The sequence below is a fragment of the Pelmatolapia mariae genome, linkage group LG20 (assembly GCF_036321145.2).
Source record: "Pelmatolapia mariae isolate MD_Pm_ZW linkage group LG20, Pm_UMD_F_2, whole genome shotgun sequence".
NCBI classification, from domain to species: Eukaryota; Metazoa; Chordata; class Actinopteri; order Cichliformes; family Cichlidae; genus Pelmatolapia; species Pelmatolapia mariae.
Window position 1 is genome coordinate 17,585,374 of NC_086244.1, and position 22,211 is coordinate 17,607,584.

Genomic DNA, 22,211 nt, shown 5'->3' on the forward strand with positions numbered 1-22,211 from the left:
CTTCATCATGAAGTGCACTTTTGGCTTGGAAGCAGGAAGTTGCTCACCATTTGTCAGGTGCACAGCTGTGCTTTAGAGTCATTCACTCATTTGTTTTTGTTTTTTTAATGTTTATCTAGGGTTCTGGGCTAGCAACTCATTAATCCCGTTGCAGGACCACCCTAAGACATAGCCTAATTTATCCTATTTTTCATACTATTTGACAAAATGAACTCAATATTTTTATTTTTTTATTTTGTGAGAGTTGAAACAAGTAATTGAACCGTTTAAGATTATATACAATCTGCTATCCCATCTCACACTGGACTCCTTGGACAGGTTGTTTCTTGCACTTTCTTGGACTGTGGGAGGAATTTACCAGAGAAGGAATCACATTCCTTTTATTTATTGGAAAATGCACGTGCTGTTTATTTATTTATTCTAATTGGAAAATATCTTGTATAGATTTGAATGCATAAACCCCCTCAGCCAGTCAACAAAAATTTAAAAAATATACACAACCATACAGCTAACTCACAAAAGCCTGTTGTACAGGCCTGAACATGACCACTGTGTGGGAATGTGAGGTAACATAACATAAACAGCAAGGAAGGTGATAAGTGGACAGCATCAGCATACTAGTCAAGTTTCTTTTAAGTGTACTTTATTTCTGGCATCTCCATTCTACCATAAAACAACCATCCTGGTAGGCAAAAATCCCACTTGCTGTATGCAGGACTTTACACACACCTGAACCTCATTAGTCTCTACCATTGAAAAAAATAGGTCAGACCAAACAATACGATTCTAAACAAAGAACAGGAATAAGATTACGCATGAAATTGACAAACTCATTTACTCTGCTAAATGGTTTGAAAAGTAAAACACTGCATACAGTACAACTCAAAAGGCTACTTTAAAGAAAATAAACAATACTATACAAATTGAAAAACCCTTCACTTGGTTACACCCAGTGATCCAATCAATGACCTCATGACCCTATATAAACAGGAAGTACTGGGGCGGCCCTTCCCCCACACCTGGTTTAAATATAGGACCTGAATAAATGGACAAACATGGTAAGTATAACCAAAGCAACATAAAGAAACATCATTTACCAGACATTTGCCTGTGAACAGAAGAAAATTCAAATGACCTGATGGTTAATAGTATTTGCTTTAAAAAACATGGATGCATGCATGCATGCATCCGATGGATGTAACTACTGCTACCACAAACAAACCCGGGATAGTATGTTAAGCAAAGTTACACCAGCAATGTCTAAATTAAAGCATTATGGTTAACTGTAAAATAACAAGGAATAAATGATCAATGTGGTTAAGGGACAAGTGGTAAATCAGTTCATGCCTAACCACTTTGTCACAGGGAAATGTAATTTTAGAAAAGAAATGGTTGTGTAGTTTACATATGTCATACAGCAAAGCAAGCGAGTGAAACAGGTTGCACAGAAAAATGTAATTATTTTATGTCCACTTTGCTGAGGACAAACTATACTTTTGCAAAACAGAGATTGCATTGTTGCAGATGAAATTGTTTAAGTTGTTAAGCTGACATATCGCAGCTAGAGCTGCATGGGCCAAAATTATTTGAGTCTAACCTGATTTGCCAGCCACAGATTTGTTCTACAGGCCTTGAGTTTGACACGTGCTGTTAGGTGACAGTACAAACCACCAGCATACAGTCCATTTTATATTGTTAATGGATCGTATCCTTTTATCCACTAAAAAATACTCTAAGTTCAAACTGCTTGCACTGCTTTGCTAAAAGATCACAAAGTTTATGTGGCAGCCCCATCTTTCATTCATTTCCAAAAATGATTTAAGAATGGATTTTCTTTTATTTTTTTTACGTCTGCAATCTTTTTAATTGACTATTCAAGCTTGAATTAAGAAAAGTAGTCTCGTATCTTTGATCTTACGGGACAATGCTGCATTGTTTCAGTTCTGTCTGGGAAGTGAACACATCCTGCCCCTTAGTGTATTGCTTATGAATAGCAGGTTAGCCACAGCATCCCAGTGATGTATTACCCCCTCACCTTTACATGTCTTGCATTAGCTGCTCTGTTCCACTTTGATGCAGTTCAATTTGCTTTATGGCCCAAGCGAGCACACATTTGTTTTCATGGTGAGATTAAGGTTGTAGGTGCACCTGTCCCTGCAGTACAAAGTCTGTCCACTCTTGTAAGCCTCCATCTCCATCATGTCCTCATTCTCCCCTTCATTTCACCCCTGTCATGCCACTCCTGTCTCTCTTTTCCTCTTTTTTTTTCTTAATAATTTTCTATTCCTATCTCTGGCTTTCTCTTCCTCTCTCACTCACTCATAAGCTCCTGCCCACTCTCCCTCTCTCTCTCTTTCTCTCTCACACCCCTTTTGCTCTGCAGTAAAAGCGTCCAGTCGGGTTTTTCAAAAGATTAAAACTCTCTCTCCGTCTCTCTGTATCTATCGCTCCGTACCTCCCGCTCTCTCCATCACTCTACGAATGCTACACTGAATGTTTCCCTCGCTGAGGAGCAACAGAAGCGACAGCAAACCTGTGTTTTCGCTCCTGTCGACCGCTGCATGTGAATCTGCTTGACACAGATTTTTTTTTTTTTTTATCCTTTTGTTTATTTTCCTGTGCATGCGAATCAGAGAGCCATGCTGGAGAGACTACAGTCTGCTTTGAGAACTGTGAAGGAGTCCAAACGTAATTATTTGCTCCACTTCTTCTTGTGTGTTTGGCAGAAATGAGGTTGGTCTTGGTTTGGTGCAGTGTTTCACATTCAGCTTTGTAGGTGAGGTAGTAGTGTTAAATACTGCGTTCTGTTCTCTAAAGTTTGCTCAGCCAGATGTGTTGACGGTGTGAAAGTTAGAACCACATGCTCACATGTTCGAGGTGTCAGATGCTTGATCAAAATGATGCTGCGAGAGATACGTTGTATGGTTGATTTTGCAGTTATGATGATGCAGCCTTTGTGATTAAAGCAACAGCTGATGAAAGGAAATCTTGTTGTTATTTTAAGCCCAGTCAGGTGTAAAACGGCACAAGACATAATGAGCATTTGTGGTAAAAGGCGATTAGTCCCAGCTCTAATGGTAGTTTGATTGTAGCGGTGATGTTCAGCATTAACTAACTGGCAGAGACACTACCATGTGAGTGATCCTGCTGAAAACCAGCACTCTCCCCCCCCCCCCCCCGGTGTCCAACATGTAGTATACATCCGCAGGCTGCTGTAGCGATGTCCACGCTCGCCGCCTCATCTGGGGTCCAGAGAGGGATTTTTACGGAAGAGGGGAGGGGGGCTGCTCCACTCCTGAGCGGTAATCAGTGCAGCACGTCAGAGGTTGGCTGGCTGCTGGGCATACCGCAGTGGGATTACTGTGGACAGGAGAACATGGAGAGCCAGAGGAAAAGACACTACGATATAATGCAGTCCGTTCAGATGCATGTGTGTGTAGCTGTGTGTCTGTTTGTGCATTTGTGGCTGAGTGCATCTGTCCTCATCTTTTTGCATGTGAGTCACTGTGTGTCTGTGTGTGTGTGTGTGTGTGTGTGTGTGAGATTCTTAACATGTGTCTGTGCATTTCTACAATGCTGCTGTGTGCGTGTGAGCATCGCTCTTGCATGTGTATTCATGTGTTTAGCCACTGTTGATGTATTATGCATGATAAGAAGACTATTTGCAAAGCTGGCTTGGCTTTGATTTGACCTGATTGCTGTTTCCGCCTGGGTCACCCAGATTAGGCCCAGATTGGACTCGTGTCTCTGGGCTCTGATTTATAGGCTGAACCTTGTAACTGAATCATGATTCCAATGTGACATGCTCCTCATCTCATACGACATACTCCTACCCCCAAGAATACAATTTTAATCTGTTAACGAAGCATTTCATTTTGCTCTTTAAATCACTCTAAACATGCTATTTCGGTACCAGAGGGACATGGGCAGAATTGAGTGTCATGTACCTCAGCTGAATAACAGTTTCAAAATGTTTATGCTGCCTGATGGGTTACATAAGGCCACTGGCAAGACTCTAGAGGGGCCAGCTGCCACTAAAGCTCCGCATTCCCTCAAAGTGGGGTCAGGGAAAGCCTAATAGGGAGTTTACTAAAACACAAAAAGAGAAATAAGAGATACAGCAGACAGAAACAGACTGTCCAGCTAAAAAATGTAAGAAGCTTTTTAGTTGGTTCAGGAGATTAAAGGAAGCAAATTTATTGTTAGGCTGCTGAATATTTTCCTCATCAGCCTCAGTTTCTGACCATTTTAGCTTAATTGCATGTGGTCTCTTCATACAGACAATAAGACAAATGGAGTTCATTATACATGAAGCTAATGGTCCGGTCCTCGCCTTCCACAACACACTTGTGTATTATCTGTAACCTCAGTTTCACACTGTGTCTTATAGCTGATGACGGTGAGAAGAGTCGTTTTCCCACATCGAGGAGAAAAATATTTGATGGTGCTTGCACGAAAAATAAAAGTACTGCTGTGTGTGTTTTCTAAGCCGGTGGCATACTAATGCACACAAGCTACAATTTGAGGGGGATCTTAGATGTGCTGAGCATAAGAATCACTGGTGCTGGGTAAACAGATATGTAAAGATCTAAAGTTTGTTGTTATGTGCAGTTTGACAGATTTGGGTTGAAAAAAAATATTGCCGGAAAGATTGCGTTCCATGACAGTTTATTCTTGAGGGGGAAGGTGCATTGTTGGACAGCGAAAAACTGTATGTAGCGTGTCAGCGTTTAGAGAGGTAGGTTGATAGATGGGAATATGAGGGAGAAGAGGAGAGTGTTTCAAGGAGATAGTGGGGAAAGGAGGGACTAGGTTGGCTCCTTTCAAGGAAGTAATTCATAAAATAGCCTGTCAAGAATGATCCGAAGCTAAATTATAGCTTGTTTTAGAATTCCTGACACATGCGCTGATGAGCTAGGCTTCCTGCTTTTATATTTATCTACTTATGACTCCACTTATTACTCTCAGCCAGTTAAGAGGAAACTTTTTAGGCCTGATGGAATCTCGTGTTCCAGCCTCATCTACTTTAATGCACTGATAACTGTTTTATTCTGTCCTATTTCAGCTGCTTCTCTTCTGCCCCACCGGTTTGTGACGGTCCGTCGTGGCAGTCCTGCGGCAAAGAGCGGTCAGATCCGGCCCGGGGATCGTTTAGAGGCTGTAGAGGGACGCTCGGTGGTGACTCTGCCTCATCGGGAGCTCGCTCAGATACTTCGCCGGGCAGGAAATACTCTACGTCTCACCATTGTCCCGCGTTCCAGCACCTGTAGGCATTCACATAAGCATCCAAACATACACATATGCCACAGTGCAAAGCTTGGCTCTTATTTCACAATCAGACCTTAATCACTATCTTTTGCAGACTCTGCAAACCTTCCAGAAACTGCTGACTATGACTCTGGTCACAGAAACAGAAAGGGACAGAGGTCACGTCCAAAGGTGAGGGAAGCACATTCAATCACATGTACCTAACGGGCACTGAAATTCCTACATTGATTGTGGCTGTTATTAACTGCCAGTGTATAATATTAACCTTTTAACCAAAAAAAGTATAATATTAACCTAAACTTCTTTATCTGTGTGTCCCAGCGGGACTCCAGGTATTACAGTGTGGATCTAGATCGCGGCCCCTCAGGATTCGGCTTCAGCCTCCGAGGAGGAAGTGAGTACAACATGGGCCTCTACGTTCTGGGACTGATGGAGGGAGGGCCTGCATCACGGAGCCAAAAAATGCAGGTGAGTCTGTTTCCTATGTGCATTTCAGCTTGTTTACACAATATAAAATGAATGCATTGAAGTTCTTCGTCTGAGTTCTGCTTTTATTTTTTTCAGCAAAACCTACAGAGTTGTGTAGTCGGGGGTTGTGGTTTAATAATCCATGTCCCTGACCTCAAGGTCAAGGAAAAATGTGAAGGGGAATTCACATTTTTCATGTTTTTCCTAAGTGAGAAATTAGGAAAAGACAACCATAGTGTTTAAAGAATCAGTTTTTACTTATAAAAGGCTGCTAAATTAGCCCAAACTGGACATTGTTGATTTGAGTCTCCTATGTTAAAAAAGAGCCACGTTTTTCCTCACCCTTCTCTGTGGCATGTCTGACGCACTGGGTCATCCCGGTCTCTGTGGTCTTCCCTGACTACTAAACAATAAAACACCTTCTTGCACATTTCCATTGGTGGCTATGGTATCTTTTTGAAACCTCTGAAAAGATTTGAACAAAATGTTCAGATCTAGTCCCTTCCCTTCCTCCAAGGGTGGTGCCAGCTCAACTTTGCCATCCTCTCAAACACTGAGCAACAACAGGTATCTGCGCTCACAGTCATTTCTCTTTTCTTCACTGTCAAAAGCAATAGGCTTCCTGAAAAGAATTACACAGATGTTTGCTAAATCCAATTTGGGGCTTTACTGGGTGGCATCAAATACTGAAGAGCTAATAGAAGCCTTTCAGATGATAAAATCCAACTTGAACTCCCAGCCCTGGGTCCAGAACCACAGAGGCTCAATTAGGCTCACAACGCTTTGAGCTATTCTCAAACTGGAGGAAACTCTGCAATGCTTCAGCCAGGCTGATTCATGTCAGCATCATTAAGGAAAATTCTCACAGTGCAAAATGCAGAGGCTGGAAATGTTTCAAACAGATGTCAACCACAACTGAGCTCTCGCAAGAAAGTTGTGATTATTCCATCTGTGTATGATGTCTTGATGTCTTTAAAGAAGAGTTCAGACATCTCGAGGAGGGAAAGATGTTTAACAAGCAAAGCCTGCTCAAGAAGCAAAATCCTTCGCGTTTCGTGTATCGTTTGCAGACCTCTCAAGTGAACATACTCTGATCGTCCCACACATCACAATGCCACACTGCTTGTGAGATTCTATCATGAGAAAGTATCTCAGTAAGGACATAATATAATGGAGGCAGCAGTCCAAGCAGCTGGATGCTGGGTTTTTGGCACAAAATGCTTTATGTCCTGTTATCCGCAAGTCTGTTATTTGTTGCAAGTTACGTGGGAGAAGACTAGAGGATGGCATCAATGTGGGCCTTGATGTGTTTAAATCCTGGACAATTATTAATGTACATGTTCTCCAAGAGGTGGGAGTGCAGACAGCAAGCATTGGACAGTACTCGTTACCTGGATGTCAACCAGAGCTGTGCACATCGAGCTGATTGAATTAATCAGCTCGGCGATCATCAAAACTCTGTCAAGCAACGACCAACATTTTTGCAAAGTGAAGGTGAAGATTATAAAGGAAAGAACTTTCAGGTTATTTTTTTATTTAATTGTAGGACAGAATTATCTGTTTTTCTTTCATAAAGGATGATCCAGTGTATCCTGTGCTAGAAGATGAAATAAATTAAGCAACTTTGCTTTGCTAGTACAGCAGCCATTCCCAAGTAAACACTGTAAAGGCTGTAGCCAATTTCCAGATCTGCAAACCTGTAATCAAACCTGTAATAACACAAACCTGAGATGAAAGATTTTCTCCTTTGTTTTCACTCATTCTTGTTGAGATTTGTTCTCCATTGACAGTCAATTTTGTAAACTGTAATTTTGTACATTCTAAAATTGAAAAATGAAGGTTTTTTGTTTGTTTTTAAAATTTTGAACTACTTATTGTGTTTCCATAGTGTAGTAGCTCTCAGATTCGCCTAAAAATGTGAAAGATCTTCCGGTTCAAAAGCCCAGGGAGGGTTGTAGTGTACAATCTGTACAAAAGTAAATATGTGGCAAAACTAAAGAGAGAAGAGAAGCAGCCGAAAGTACCTGCCTGCCTGCCACTCCTATTCATAACAGCCTCACAGATACTTCCAGGCCATATCACTCAGTTAGAACCAGTTAAACTATTATTCCTACTACATACTTCTAAATAGAAACCATATAAAACATGTGCATGTAATCTTTTCTGTTAGCTAAAATGTGTTTGGATGATATTTCCCGAAAAGTCTGAAGGGGAAGCCTTGACATTAAAGTCTATATGACTATAAGAGTTTGCATGTTCTCCCCATGTCTGGGTGGGTTCTCTCTGGACTCATGACTTTAAGTATTTATCAATGGAATTACGAAATTATTATATGAGAAACGTTTAAGACATTTAACATTAACATTTAATAGTTGAAAATAAAGGATAAAAATTTCAGACTCTGGTGATTAAAACGATTGAGCTCCAGTTTGTAAAGTGGTGAAATGATGTGTGTGGCTGCAGGTGAGCGATCAGCTTGTGGAGATAAACGGGAACAGTACAGCCGGGATGACCCACAGCCAGGCCGTCGAGCAGATCCGCAGAGGAGGCCACCGCATCCACCTTGTCCTCAAGAGAGGAAATGGCTATGTGCCTGATTATGGTAAGGCAGCGTGGGAATATTTTAATTTGAAGAGTGGCAATACATGAGATAGCAAAAGAGAAATTTGAGAGTGAAACATGGGCAACCTTGTAGCTTTTGCATGTTATATGTCTGCTATGGGTGTGTTTCCTGTTTTTCTATGGGACTGATTCTAACTAAAATGCTCTCTGCTTTTTTTAACATTTTCTCTTCTGGTGTTTCCCACCTTTTAACCCATCACATCTGTGTTTCATTTGACCTTGTTTGCTTTTAACACTCCCACACCACATTTCTCCTCTGTCTGTGTTGGTTTTTCTTTGGTTCTTCTTCCAAACACTGCTCTTCTTTCTGCTCCACTCCTTTGTTTCCTCTCCATTCCCTTCTTTCTCTCTCTCTCTCAGTGGAGCTCTCCAGCTTGTCTCTATGCATGACCAACTCCAAGCTAGGCGAGCCTTGCTTCTATGTCATTGGACGGACAGAGAATACGCGGTTGGTAATGGTTCCTGTTAGTTCTCCCATTTTCTGTCTCTCTACATCTCTCTACCAAACCAGCATCGCTGTCTTCATTAAGTAAACGACAGTACTTGGACTTGATTAGCAATTAGCATTGTAGCAGAGTACAACATTATGCTTTATTTCTCTCAAACTTATGCTGAAACAGTAATTGGACAACTCGAAATTTGTCCATACACTGAGCAGTTAAACAAAGAAAATGACCTGATTGCACAACCATAGTGTGTTGTATCGCTAATGAAAGTTTCACTAAAATAGAAAAGCAGCTGTGATTACACAAGCTGACCTAAGGCACCTTTCTGGATTTCAGAAGTCTTTAATAACAGATTACATAATTCTCTTTACCATAGATGCTGACATTCCTCTCTTTAACTGCCTGTTCAGTCTATATCTTTTGTCTCTGCCCACCACCCTAACCCTACACAATGTCTGTCCAGGCCATGAGCACCAAATCACCTCCTCCCCCCTCCTGCATCACCCCAAGAAGCAGGGTTTGGCTGCAGTAAACTCCACCGGACGGAAGGGGCGCAGTTCACAAGAGAAGAGGAGAAGCAGGTCAAGGGGAGGCGAGAGGGATAAAGGGACAGGAAGGAGAAGTAGAAGGAGAAGAAGACATGTCTCAGTTGGAGGACAACGCTTGCGTTTACAAAGCCCCATGTCTGATCAGACAGAGAGGTTGAGGAGAGCCAGGGACAGGAGGAGGAGAGAAAAAGCTTCTCAGAGTTTACCTAGAGATGCCCTAAGGAACTATGATGATAGTGACATGGAAACGAGGGCAGAGAGGGGAAGGAAAAGAGGAAAAGGCAGGGGGAGGAGCAGGAGCAGAGAGAGGAAAAGCAGGAGCGAAGAGAGGGAGAGGATGTCAGCGAGAGAAGAGTTTATGAATTGGGATAAGCTGATGAGGGTGGGAGAAAGGAGGAAGGAAGTGGTGGAAACTTTTGAAAGTGAGAGCGAAGACAGTGACAGGGAAGTCATTTTACCAATTCCAAGTCTTACCCAAAGGCTTCCCAGACCCAAAGAAATCTGGGAGGAGGAGAGCGATGACGACTGGGATATGGCAGCAGAGTACAGAGAACTGAGGAAAGAAGAGAAGCCAGAGACTGAGTGGGAGAGGTCCTGGGGTGATGACAGCAGAGAAAGTAAAGACACAGGGCTGAATCGGTATGAAAAAGAGGACAATGATGAACAGAGCAGCAGCGTCAAGCGGCCTTTACCAAGCGTGGGTGTGACTGATCCGGAGTCACAGAGAAAGCCCTTCTCCTTCCCCGCTTCCACACTGTCCATAGATCAGTTGGGGGATGATGAGTCAGACTCTGAAGGCAGCCACTCTGACGGAAGTGTGTCCGCTGCCAGCATCTCAGCTCTTTCTTTGGTCACCACACAGCCAGGTCCGTGGTTCATGCCCAGCCAGCAGAGACTGACTCAGGTCATGAAGGAGAACAGGCAGGCGGACAGGGCGTGGGGGAAGAAGAAGTGATGTCTCTTGACTTTTAACAGGAAACTGAGCATCCATTGTAACAGATTCTGTCAGATTCACACTGTTAGACCTCTACTTGTTTTCTGCAGCTACCCCCACTACCAACTTTTTTCTCTGAGTCACTTTGATATTTAAAGTAGTATGAAGTCATATTCTTTGTGCCTTTTTACAGCTGGTCTCTGGCTGTTAATATTTTAACTTGTAAATGACACCAACAAAACAAGATTATCCCTCTCCCAACAGTGTCATTGTCTTTTTTTCCTCCCCTTCGGCACTGTTGCCCTACTTAAGTTGCACTTTCGTCTTTTCTCACCTACCAGTGATTCGGACTACTTTAGCAGTGTCCTCTCTCAAAGGGACAGTTCACCCTAAAATCAATTTTAGTATTTATTTCCTCCGGTTTGTAGTGCTTTTTGTCCATCTAGATTATTTTAGTGATACCTAGTTGTGGTTGGTCTTCTTTTAAATGTATATATAGAACTAAATGGCACTCGTCTTTTTGAAAAACTCAGCAGCAGGGTCTCTTTTGAGAAATCGATACCCAGCTACTAAGAAAGAAAATGTTGGTGTAAGCAGTTTTCATGTAGGAAATGTTTTCTTTCTACAGTGCTGCTCTAACCAACCATATCACTGTGTAGAAGGAGTGAGCATCTACCTGTAACAAGAAGCTTGTCCATGTGACAGAGTGCAAATGTTAATTTGTATCCCCCTTCACTTGAGTTTTAGTGTTAGGTAGCTACATTTTTATTTTGCATGGTAGATGTAGTTCAGTAGAAGCAAAGTCGTTTCAAATTCATGAATAATCAGGCTTAAAAACCTCTTAGTATCATATTATTCCAACAAAGCACTACGCTGTTAGACTGCAGGATTACTTGTGGTTCTTCTAAAAGTAGAATGGGAGGCACTTTTTCACTTCTTTCCACCATCACCAGCTGCTTGCTCATAGAGGATCACCAGATTTCTCTCTTAACATTGTGAGCGTCTCAGCTTACAGCACCCTGAGGCATTTGTTGTTATGGATTCTGGAACGAGACATTGCTGCTGCTGATTTAACAGCATAAATAGCACTGCAGGCCAGAGGAAAAACAATACATTTGATTTTCAGTCAAGCTGTCCCTTTAAGTATCCCCTACTGTTTAAACACAACATAGAAATTCACTTATACCTCATGAAGATATTGAGCAATAATAATGCAATCAGTAATCCATATCCACTGCGCCGCATCTATCTGGCCTGAGAGGAGTCAGTGTTTGTACAGCATCCTCTTTGTGTTGCCTCAACTTGTAATCTTGTTCTATATTTGATTGTGATAATGCAAATCCCTTTTGAAAGCCAACAGTATATTCTGTAAATATCTGTAGAAAACAAAGCACTGTAAATACTATACTAAATGGAACCTGATTTATATTGAAATATATATTATAATATGTCTAAATATTTGAATATATGCAGTATATATCTAGATATTACAAACAACAGCTAACTATTCATATTATTTACTATTGTGTGATAACAAATAATGTGAGAACTAGCTTTTGTGAAGGCTAAAAATGTAAACAGACTAAGAACTATATTGTAGCCGTCCTATTTATACATGAATGTTTTGTATTATGCTGCTTGGGTGTGGATTAGAATGCTCTGTGTCGTACCCTACTTCAGAAGTCAGCAAAAGATGCCAAAATATGCATCAGGTGCGTGCATATTTCAAGTACTGTTAAATATTGTGTATGTGGGGTCAGTACAAAACCACTATCTAGATTCTAAAGAGTGCTGTGCCCATCGTGCCACGTACAGTTGCCTTGGTAACATAAACCACTTTATCCTAACCACTGATTTTTCTTACTGTGAAAACCTTTGCTCTGAGGTCTCTCATACTAGAAGTGTGTGGGCTGTTTAGTAATTTAAGTCATGCCAAAAAAAGGCCCCACAAAAATATATTTAAAAAAAATCATCTGCAGAATCTGAGCTCCGTGTTGCATCTGAGGTGACAATTAGCACATCGTTTTCTTTTGCGCTCTCTCTTTTTTTATATTCTGTTGAGGGGAAAAAAAACAGAAGCCAAGTTGAGTGGATACTGTGAGATGTTATTTTTCTATGAAATTATCTTTTTTGATATACTCAGGTTTTCTTGATAAGCCATTAGGAGGAAAAGCTACAGTCACTTCACGCCATTTTCGTAAACACACACAATGGATTAATGTTATTTAAATGTTAAAGCAATATTACGTTGGTTCTCTACGGTGGCATTTGGAGACACAGACTGTTACAGCTGTTATTTGTTAGCACTCCATAATCATTTAAAGGTTGATGCCATAAGTGACGTCATTCCTCCATTTGTACCCAGAGGAACAAAGCAGAGAAATAAAAAGCGTGGTGTTCCCTGTCTGTTTGTTTGCAGAAAGGCATTACAGCAGCCAAACGGACATACTGTATTCTCCATCCAACGGCCATACAGTGTTGCTAGGTAGCCTATATATATATATAAGACCTTTATTTATATATATATATATATATATATATATATATATATATATATATATATATATAAAAATGTTTGCCAATATTCTTCTTTTTTTTTCATTTCCTAAGTACGGCTGAACTGTAAACACACTAATAAAAGTGCAAATAAACTGCTGAACCAATTTCCTCTGTGGTCATGATGGTGTTCCTTTTCTCGGTCCACATAATGGACAGCAGATGGCAGCAAAAACATAGACAACAGTATATTTATGTGAAGTGGGATTTCACAAGATGAAGGTGTGTGTGAATGAGAGAGAAGGGGAAATGCAGCCTGATATTCAGATGCAATATGTGGGTGAGATGTCTGTTAATAAACCAGATGTAAACTCTTTAACTAGTGGTGAATGAGATCCACGAAGAGGCTGAAATCTCAGCATTTCCCGCAGATCAATCATTCATCTAGCCTTTTGCGAGAGCATGCATTTTGCATACAGCCTCACTCCTCAGTGGAGTATTAACTGTACAGTGAGGCAACCTCACCTGTCCAAGCTGCTGTGCAGGGAGAGGAGCGGGTGAATTTACAGAGTCTTAGCTTAGATATGAGCACTTAAGCACTGACACTAAAAATAACAGCGCTCTGAGGCCTGTCTTTCTCTCGTGTTGTCCTAAGCCGCATCCTTCTGTTCAAATCAGCTCAGATGCAAAATGGAAAAAAAAAAAGAAAAGAAAAAAACGGCAGTAATAACAGCGCTGCTTTCACTTCAGCTGCAGGAGATTGTCTTATAGAAGTGGATTAAATCACGACTTCAAATATAGCATTTTAAATGTTATAACAGGGAGATATTTGACTCGACAGGGGCAATGTTTTACGTGCATTGTGTTGCAGTGCACTGTATTGTTTTCGTACCTGAACACCACGGATTCAGGCGCTCAACAGGGTTCCTGGAATGCGTAAAGTTACAAAGACAGAAAATGAGATTCTCTCAGTATTTTCAATATAAAATGTCTTCTTTGCGCTTCTTTGTTGAAAGCTGCATTCCTAAATTCACTATCTGACAAATGTAATAGGACCTGTGCGATCTGAGGAAAAAATTGAATGCCATTTTCTTTGTGCTGCACAGTGTGGAGGTATGAATAAAGGTGTCGCTTTTGGATGAAATGGGTCGTTAATATGCTGAAATATCCTGGTTTAGAGGTAATTAATTAGCTCTTAAGTTGCGCGCGTTTGTCTCAGAAGACTGTAAAATAATGACCAAGAATGACAGACGTATTATTTACCAGCTAGACTAGTCATTCAGATTCCTGCAGAAAACTATTAACCGACCCAAAGAAACTGTCTTTCTCTATCTACTGCAAAGAAAGAAAACCTTTTTGAAGGCATGTGCATAATACTGCTTAGAAATTTGAAAGCAGCGCTCAGTCATTACAGTATAACACGGTGCTGGTCTGTGTGAAGGATGTCAGATTCTCATGTCACCCTCGTAAAATTGCTTTTGGCAGTTTGATCTGAAACAAACACGAATAGTCCACTGGAGGTCATTTTATAGGCCACCGGCAGTGCTCCCCCTCATTTTCCTCAAACAAAGGAGCAGATACAGGTCCTTCTGCTGCGTTGAAGTCCTTCTACGGCCCTGTCCAGCTCTCCTTATAGAATCAGAGAATTCCTGATTATCTCTTCCACAGTCTTGAGACTTAACTTAAGCTCTCCTAAGAGTGATAGCTGAAATCAGTCTTGTCCAGTAATTTAAAGTATTTTTTTTTTGTATTTTTTTTTCTGTATTTATTTATTTCTATATTTATTTTGTATGTATTTTGTTCAACTTTGCTTTGTCTCATTTATACCTAAAATATTGTCTTTGTTTTCTTAGAAGACACAATAAACAGTTTTAACGTGTTTTTGTGGATATTTTGTTGACTCCATTTACATATAGGAGATTTTCACATTCACAGTCAAATCCGTCAGGAGGGACGAAGAGAGAGGAATGTGCTGTGACCACCGTTCTTTTCCTTTTTGGGGGTTTGGCCTCTGCAGTGCACCTCTGGCACTTTCATTTCCATTACGGCAGGTGAAATGGATCCATAATATACTTCATAAGTGGACAGTTTGAAATCCATCAAGTTTAACTGACTGTGTGATGCGTTAATTTTTATTTTATATTTTTTTTAAGCAAAAGATAAACTTTCAGTTTACACTGTTTGGCAGCTCAACCTTTAATATATTTTTAATCAGTGCTTATTAGTTGTGGAAGTTGTGGAAATATTTAGCCATTGCACCGACTGTGTCATGTGTTTGTTGTGATCTTGTATGAAAATCAGCGCTCTGTCGCTTATACACTCAGGACACCTTAATTTATTAATTTGCGCCTTTTTTAATAATTCGTGTTTGTTTTTGCCCACAAATCAACTGATTTTCACCCAAAGTCAGTACTTTATTCTCGACAGTTCGTCCTTTATTTTGAAAACCTTGCCCGGAAGTTACTTCCTTATTTTCGCCCGCTTGTCTGTGATGCGCGCCAGAGGAAAAGGCGCACGCAACGCTGCGGTTCAGACGCGCAAGGAGCGAAATCCTCTCTGTTTCTGCGCCACCTCAAAGGAGACTCAGCGCTACTCTCCTGCATGGATTACCGACCTGCTGCCACTGAGAGTCAGATAAGTAGGAAAGGACGCTCCCTGTTCTTTTCGACCAATTTCAGATTTTTTTCGCCAGCGGCAAAAACAAAAGTACAGTTTTAAGATTAGAAACAGCCATTAAGACTTTAGGACAGCAGAATCTTGCGGTTAGGTTTTAGCCTTTAAGAGGTGACACGTTTTATCTTGAAGATCAGTATTTATGAGTGCATGACGAGGAGGTAAAGTGCATTTTTCTTGGATGAAAAGGCGAGACAGATACTTTGGGATCTAGTTTGATTTTTTGTTTTGTTTTGTTGTATTTTTTTGTTTTGTTTTGTTTTTTAATAACGGGATGTAGTTTTGGCGGACCAAAGAGGAGGATTCGGACTTCAAGAATGAACTTCGTAAACCACCTCTGCTCACTCTCTGTGCTTTAAAGACACATCAAATCATGGGTTGAAAGCGACGATGACAGACTGCGGGGATATTCAACGTGGGAAGGAGCAGAATTTTCTGTGTTATGTAATGATTGACAGCGCCTGATAATTAGTGGTAGATCAAAACTAGCGTATCCCCCCTCTCCCCCACCCCCTTTCCCCCTGTTTATCGATGAAAACATAAAGTGTGTGTGTGTGTGTGTTTTTTTTTTAATTAACCAAAAGCTGATGCCAGAGCTTTTAAAGTTAATGAGCAGTGTATGTCACAGGTCAGTGGATAAATTCATATTCTACTTATTCTTTTTCTCTGTCAATCATCGAAGCAAGTTCATTATCAAACTCTGAAAAGCTTAAATTACACCAGACTTATGTGTGTCACTCCCTCCGCCTGGAAGTCTGTTTTTAAACATTTTATTTAGTAAATTAACATTAATCATGACACCCCAAACTCTTTACCTGCTACGTGTCGATTTCAAAATGACTGGGACTTCACGAACTCAGACACTCAACAAAGCCATGAACTTTTTTTTTAGCTTTAAATTCTCTTCTTGGCTTTGTGACGTTTTCAATGGCTACTAAGATGTTATAATGGTAAATTTTGCCCTCATGTTTGGGGATATGTAGTCGCTATGACATTCTCAATATCTTAATATCTGTGACTTCCTGTTTCTGAACATCTGAAGCCTATAGCTAATCTTCACCACAGCCTTTCTTGGTCCCTCCCTCCCCCCAACTCATCAGGGCTGGTGGGGAGGGTGGATCTCGGCCCCACGGGGTAGAACCTGTGGCTGGTGGTGGTCGTACCCCGAGAGGAAGGGCTCCCACCATGGATACCAGCCCAGAGAGCCCAAACCGGGCAGTGGAGTACCTCCTGGAGCTCAACAACATCATCGAGAGCCAGGCCAAGCTCCTGGAGACGCAGCGCAGGCGCATCGAGGAACTGGAGGGCCAGCTAGACCGGGTCAGCCAAGAGAACCAGGACCTGAGGCAGGAACGCAGCCCGCGTACCCCTGGAACGGACACCCCCGAGCAAAACTACAACCACAACCAGCCCCTGTCACTGCCCATCCATCATGGCAGCGGTGCTGGTGGCAGCGGTGGCAGCGGGAATGGTAGCACCTCAACATCTCAGGTGATATCCGGATCAGCTACAACTCCAGCGCCCGGCAGGGAGAGGAGGACCCACACCAGGCTGACGCGAGGTCTCTCCTGCGGCTCCTCCACCACAGACCGGCTTGAACGCACTGACAGCACAGACACCAACACCAGTTCCACCTTGCGCCGAAAGTAAGTTCTCCTCGAATACACGGGCCTCTTCTGCTGGCTTTATCTTCTGCCTGTAATGAATGTCAATAATCTTGTCCAAGTGGCTCTAAATTATAGTAATGACCACAGTCTGCATGATACCTAAGTGTGGCAGAACATTCATAGGCCAACATGATGACAGGCTGTACGAAGCATCAGCTTTTTTAGCCATCAGAGATAATCCTCACAGTAATGGGACTGAACCTAAGATGGGATGTGTTAATACACCACCATGAGGAAATATGCTGAGTGCTGGAGGATTATGAGTGGAGTGATAAGTGCTCAAGGTGTGTATTTCATCATGCTGTGTATGATTCTGCCTGCAGAGAGGATGATTTGTGCACTGATCTCTGTCTTAAATGTGAATCCTGTAGGAGTTGCATAGTAGTATGCTGAGGAAAACTTGGGTCCAGGCAGGAGAGTCTTATTTTTTCATAAAGATCTGAACTTTCTAGACAAGAGAAGCATTTCTGGATGAAAATCCACCCACTGTTTGCTAAAAGTGTGTTTTTCTTTTCTTCCTCACTCTGAACTGTCGGCTGCTTGGTCTCGAAGAGAGTTTTTTTCCCCCAAAACTCAAGGCTGACCTGAAGTTAGAGTGCTGCAAAACACAGCTTTGGCAAACAGCAAGTGCATCTGTCCTTGCTTTTACTTAACCACGCACACACACGCACGCACACACATGCAGATAGAGTCGGCTTTTGTTCTGGAAGCATTAAGCTTTGTGAGTAGGCAGCAATTCATGTGAAAAAGCTCACTGTGAAATAAATTGTTGCAGTCTTGGTAACAGAAGCCGTTTGTTCTTGTGCATATGTATTTCTTAACACGCAATCATCTTAGCAGTTATTACTGGATTTCGCTCACTGTCTGAGTTGTTATGGTCCCAATCCTCTTATCAATGATTGACTCAGATTTGACTAAATCCCTTATCGATTAGAGTTGTCTCTGGTCCCTTCTCCTCATCCCTAGGGGCGACTTAGTCATTAGACAGAAGCACATATTAGTTATTTATGTGGGTGTTAAATGCAGTGATGAATTGCAAATGTAGATCTTGCTGATTCTCCCTTGTTAATTGCCTGTAGCCATTGTAGCTGACTTTGGATCCAGGCTCAGACAAGCGTATCATATGAAGTGCCACATTTAATAAATAGTCACCCGCACAGCAGAGCCATATTGTGCTTGTCTGGCTGTGACTCAGTCTAACCCAAAACTGGCCTATTAGCTTAGGTCAGCGACAATACGCTCTGCTCTGATAGTGGATCAGATACAAACATGAATTTCTCTATCGCCAGTGCCTGTGACACGCTAAATATGGCTCGGATCAGAGGGAGAGACAGAAGGAAGATATGGGAGAGGAAGGGGGAGAGGAAAAGGGATGACAAGGGGGAGGAAAGTGACTGAGCGACCTTACTCAGCATGCCTCAGTCTAAAAGAGAAAAAGGTGGAACACACACACTGATTTGCCATCTGTCAACGGAGTGTATATAAGAGGGAGGGAGAGATGAAAAGGGGAGTCTGGGCAAGGGAAGGCAAGGCTCTGAGAGCTGCCTTTGTTTTTGTCCAATTAGTTTTTGGTCCTCCAGCAGGAGCCCTCCTCTCTTCCCTGTGTCTCTGTGTGGGTCACATAACCCACAATTTTGATCTCAGACAAAGAAACTGAATAAACTAACCCCCCACCCGCCTCCACTTCTATTAGCCATGCGTGCAAGAAATGCATCAAAACAAAGTCCTCTCCTCTTCTTCCTCCTAGCGGCACACCATAAACAGCTGTCCCAAATGCAACCCTATTTCATCCTTTTCCTGCTGTTAATGGCAGTGTGAACAATGTGAGTCAGAGGCCTTGGGGTGAAATGATATTTGACGTGAAGTCCCTTCTCCAAGAAGGGTTGAGGGCACTGCCACAGCTCGCTGTGAGTGCGGCAGATGTGGGGTTTTTGTTACTGTTATCGTTATTTTGGGAGACTTCTGCAAATGTATTTCGTATTACCCTCCACATGTATGTGTATGCGAACAAGTGCATGTTTATACAGTACACGTGCTGGTGTAAGTGCACAAAAATGTGTGAAAGAGAGAGGAAGACAGACACAGAGTGCATGAGAGATTAATTAGTGTGACTGGAGTATAATTACCACTGGCCCAGAGGTGACAACTGCTGCTGTGCATGTGTGTGTCTCCTCGGTGTGTCGTTCCTGCGAGTGTGTATGCCCGCTTTGCAGGACATCACCTGGGATGTCCTTTATTATAAAGCTGATGCGACCCTGGTGCTGACAATAGAGCCTGTCATGTCGTGAAGATGTGGCAGTTCATTGTGTGGGTGAGAGATTGTGTCCTTGTTTATGTGCTACATGGATGTAAGTGTGCTCAAACAGCTCATAGGATGACAGGCAGGAGGTCTTGGTGACAACCCCAGTAGTGCTCATACTCAGAGCAGTTTTATTATGTAATGGCAAAAAAAAAGATCTGCGCTATCTTTCTTCTCTTCACTCCACTTTGACTGTCACAGTGGGAGAATTCAGAAGCTCCAAAGAGCCCTGTGAAGGTGCTTGAGTCTCCGTTCGTCTCTTTATTCCATCATCCCTCCATCTATCTCCCCTCTCCACACATGCCATCGATGGCATGTTCACTACTCCCTCGGAAATTGACATTAATTCCTCTGGGAGAATATGGAGAACGATAATGGCCTTTCATTTCAGAAGGAGCTCAATTTTGCTAATTTTAAGTAGCTCTACTACACATAACCCATCCCCTTTCACAACCCCCACTCCACCCCTTCTCTCACTCTTCGTTTCTAACTCTCTCTCTCTCACATACCCACGTACATACACTCACTCTCTCCCCCTCGCTGTTTCTGTTTCCCACTGCTGCAGATATGACTCAGAGAAGCAGCAGAAATTACTTTTGTGCTGTTCTCCTTCTCTTCCCCTCTGTGCTCATCTGCCTTTTTTCCCTTGCCTTTAACTGAAACACGGTTATTGTTCCTGATTGAATTTTCATTCTTGAGGCTAAAATCAAGCTCATAATGTGTATTCATTTTAGCCTTTTGGCTTAAATTTTACATCCTATGATAACAAAGATAGCACAGATACAACTGGCCCCGGGCAAATGTGTGGGTAAGCTCGGCTGAGCCTGTACTGACCTTCTCGAAACATGCTGTGTGAAGTGATGGGAGGTAATCTATTCTCTCTGGATCTGGCATGACTTTCTAGAAAAATAATACAGTGAAGCTGCAGCTGTTTATGCTGTTTATCTCACAAGAACCCAATCGTAGACCTGTTAATATTTTTGGTTTCGGGACTGAATAATGTTGCTGGGAATTAAAATATCGTAATGGTGCTAATGATTACAGTGATGGAGTTTAGCTTGATGTAAATTTAAATGATGGATGTGTGTGTGCGTGTATGTGGGAGGCAACTGTATGTGGGTGGTGTTTGTTGCCTTCTACTTGCCATTTCTGAGTGCAGTGAGTGTTCATGGCTGCATACATGCACGCGAAGAAAAAGTCATAGTTTTGTTCGTTTATATTTAGCTATGCATCCTCAGATGTTATAGATAGGCTTTATGACAGAATGAAAATGATAAAATTATAGCTGTAATATGTTAAAGTTAATTGTCTCAAGTAGTATGTTGTTGTGCTTCTAGGCACAAACCCATGCCGCTGTCATTCAAACAACATGCCTTCCCAGTTTCATTCCTCTTATAGCTGCATGTATCATCAGACCCGACTTTCTTGAAATGGCGAGGAGACAAATAAGCAGCTGTGATATAAAGATTTCCACAGGAAGTGAAATGTGCATGCGAGTTGCTGTGGAAACTGTAAAGCTGTCCTCAAGACAGTTGCGATATTGCATTCCTGTCCCTCCCTCCCTCCTGCTCCCCTCACCTGTATCTTGATCCTGACAATCCCTCCTCCCTTTTCCGTCCTCATGTGTTTGGAGCAGCCACCATTGCTTTGTTTGCTGAGGGCAGCTGTGTGCAGATTGCGTCTTAACAGCATCAAGTGTACTGTAAATTAGCGCAGAGATTATGGGTCTTGCTTGGTCATTAGTGAGGAGGGCAGAGTGCTAAGCTGCTGTCCAGTCATCACTGGGGATCTAATTATGAACCCCTCGCTATAGTATCAAGAGTTTTACACATCATCGCTCTTTCTATCATTTAAACTGGAGCTTGTTTCGCTAAGATTAATTAGACTGGTCGGTAAGGGTAGTTAGAAGTTAGAAAGTTAGAAAGTTTCACAAAAATGAAGACTTAACTCATTTTAAGACAAAAAAAACTTTGATCTTTACCTCCCATTTTTGCCATTGTAACAATAAGCAATGCCTCCATTTAACAGTAGCATTTAAAATAATAAAGGAGAGAAAAGAACATGGCTCATAGTTTGCTAAGAATAATAAACATTGAAAGCACTAGTTTATTATGAAGCCAGTGTCATACAGAGATTAGTCAACTTTGATTGGATTGATTGATTTTGATTTAGGACTTTTTATTTATTTATTTAACTTTATTTACTCATAATTCCTTGTGCCATGCTCCTACTTGAGGTAGTCAAGGTCTGAAGTGCTTTGTGCAGTGGATGAATTCAGACATTTATCTTAAGTCGGCCTATTTGATCTAATCTGTAGTCAAAATCGCCTCTAATCTGCGCGTACTGCCCCCTATACTCAGCATCTGACCAACACAGGCGTGATTCCCAAGTCTTTTCTCGGCCACGACTTTAATTATTGTCTCTCCCCCCCCGTTCAGATGCAGATAAGTGGCACTTTTGAGGCGGGATGTTTGTCAAACACTCATGCACACGTTCTGCGGAGCCGAATAAGGGAGACTGGTTACCGTGGGAACGCTGTGAGCTCTTCTGTGAAGAACTCTGTGGGCGAGAGACACAGAATAGAGAGAGATACAGAGAAGTGAAGAGAGGGTAGGAGTGGGAGCAGGAGCAGGGCGAAAGACAGAAGCGGGATTGAATGACGACTTGATGGAGATGCGGGAGACGTATTGAAGACAGATGAGTGCCGCCACATGTTTTCATCACACGGTGCTTGTTCTGTTTCACTGGAAAGTTGGGATGCGGTTTCTTTGGATACTCTGGATAATAAGA

General features: G+C 42.0%; 2 protein-coding genes across 2 annotated transcripts in view; both read left to right on the plus strand.

Annotated features, from left to right (window-relative positions):
* Positions 1 to 12,862, plus strand: part of LOC134619336 (membrane-associated guanylate kinase, WW and PDZ domain-containing protein 1) — a 50,330-nt gene extending 37,468 nt beyond the window's left edge. The window contains exons 13-17 of the mRNA XM_065469676.1: positions 5,066 to 5,266; positions 5,363 to 5,439; positions 5,590 to 5,736; positions 8,200 to 8,338; positions 9,268 to 12,862. Coding sequence (XP_065325748.1) covers positions 5,066 to 5,266; positions 5,363 to 5,439; positions 5,590 to 5,736; positions 8,200 to 8,338; positions 9,268 to 10,307 — 1,604 coding nt within the window. The 3' untranslated portion in view covers positions 10,308 to 12,862. The remainder of the gene's footprint in view (positions 1 to 5,065; positions 5,267 to 5,362; positions 5,440 to 5,589; positions 5,737 to 8,199; positions 8,339 to 9,267) is intronic.
* A 2,419-nt stretch (positions 12,863 to 15,281) lies between these two features.
* iqsec2b (IQ motif and Sec7 domain ArfGEF 2b) overlaps positions 15,282 to 22,211 on the plus strand; it is a 29,609-nt gene continuing 22,679 nt past the window's right edge. The window contains exons 1-2 of the mRNA XM_063464551.1: positions 15,282 to 16,083; positions 16,556 to 17,101. Of these exons, the coding sequence (XP_063320621.1) occupies positions 16,043 to 16,083; positions 16,556 to 17,101 (587 nt within the window). The 5' untranslated portion in view covers positions 15,282 to 16,042. The remainder of the gene's footprint in view (positions 16,084 to 16,555; positions 17,102 to 22,211) is intronic.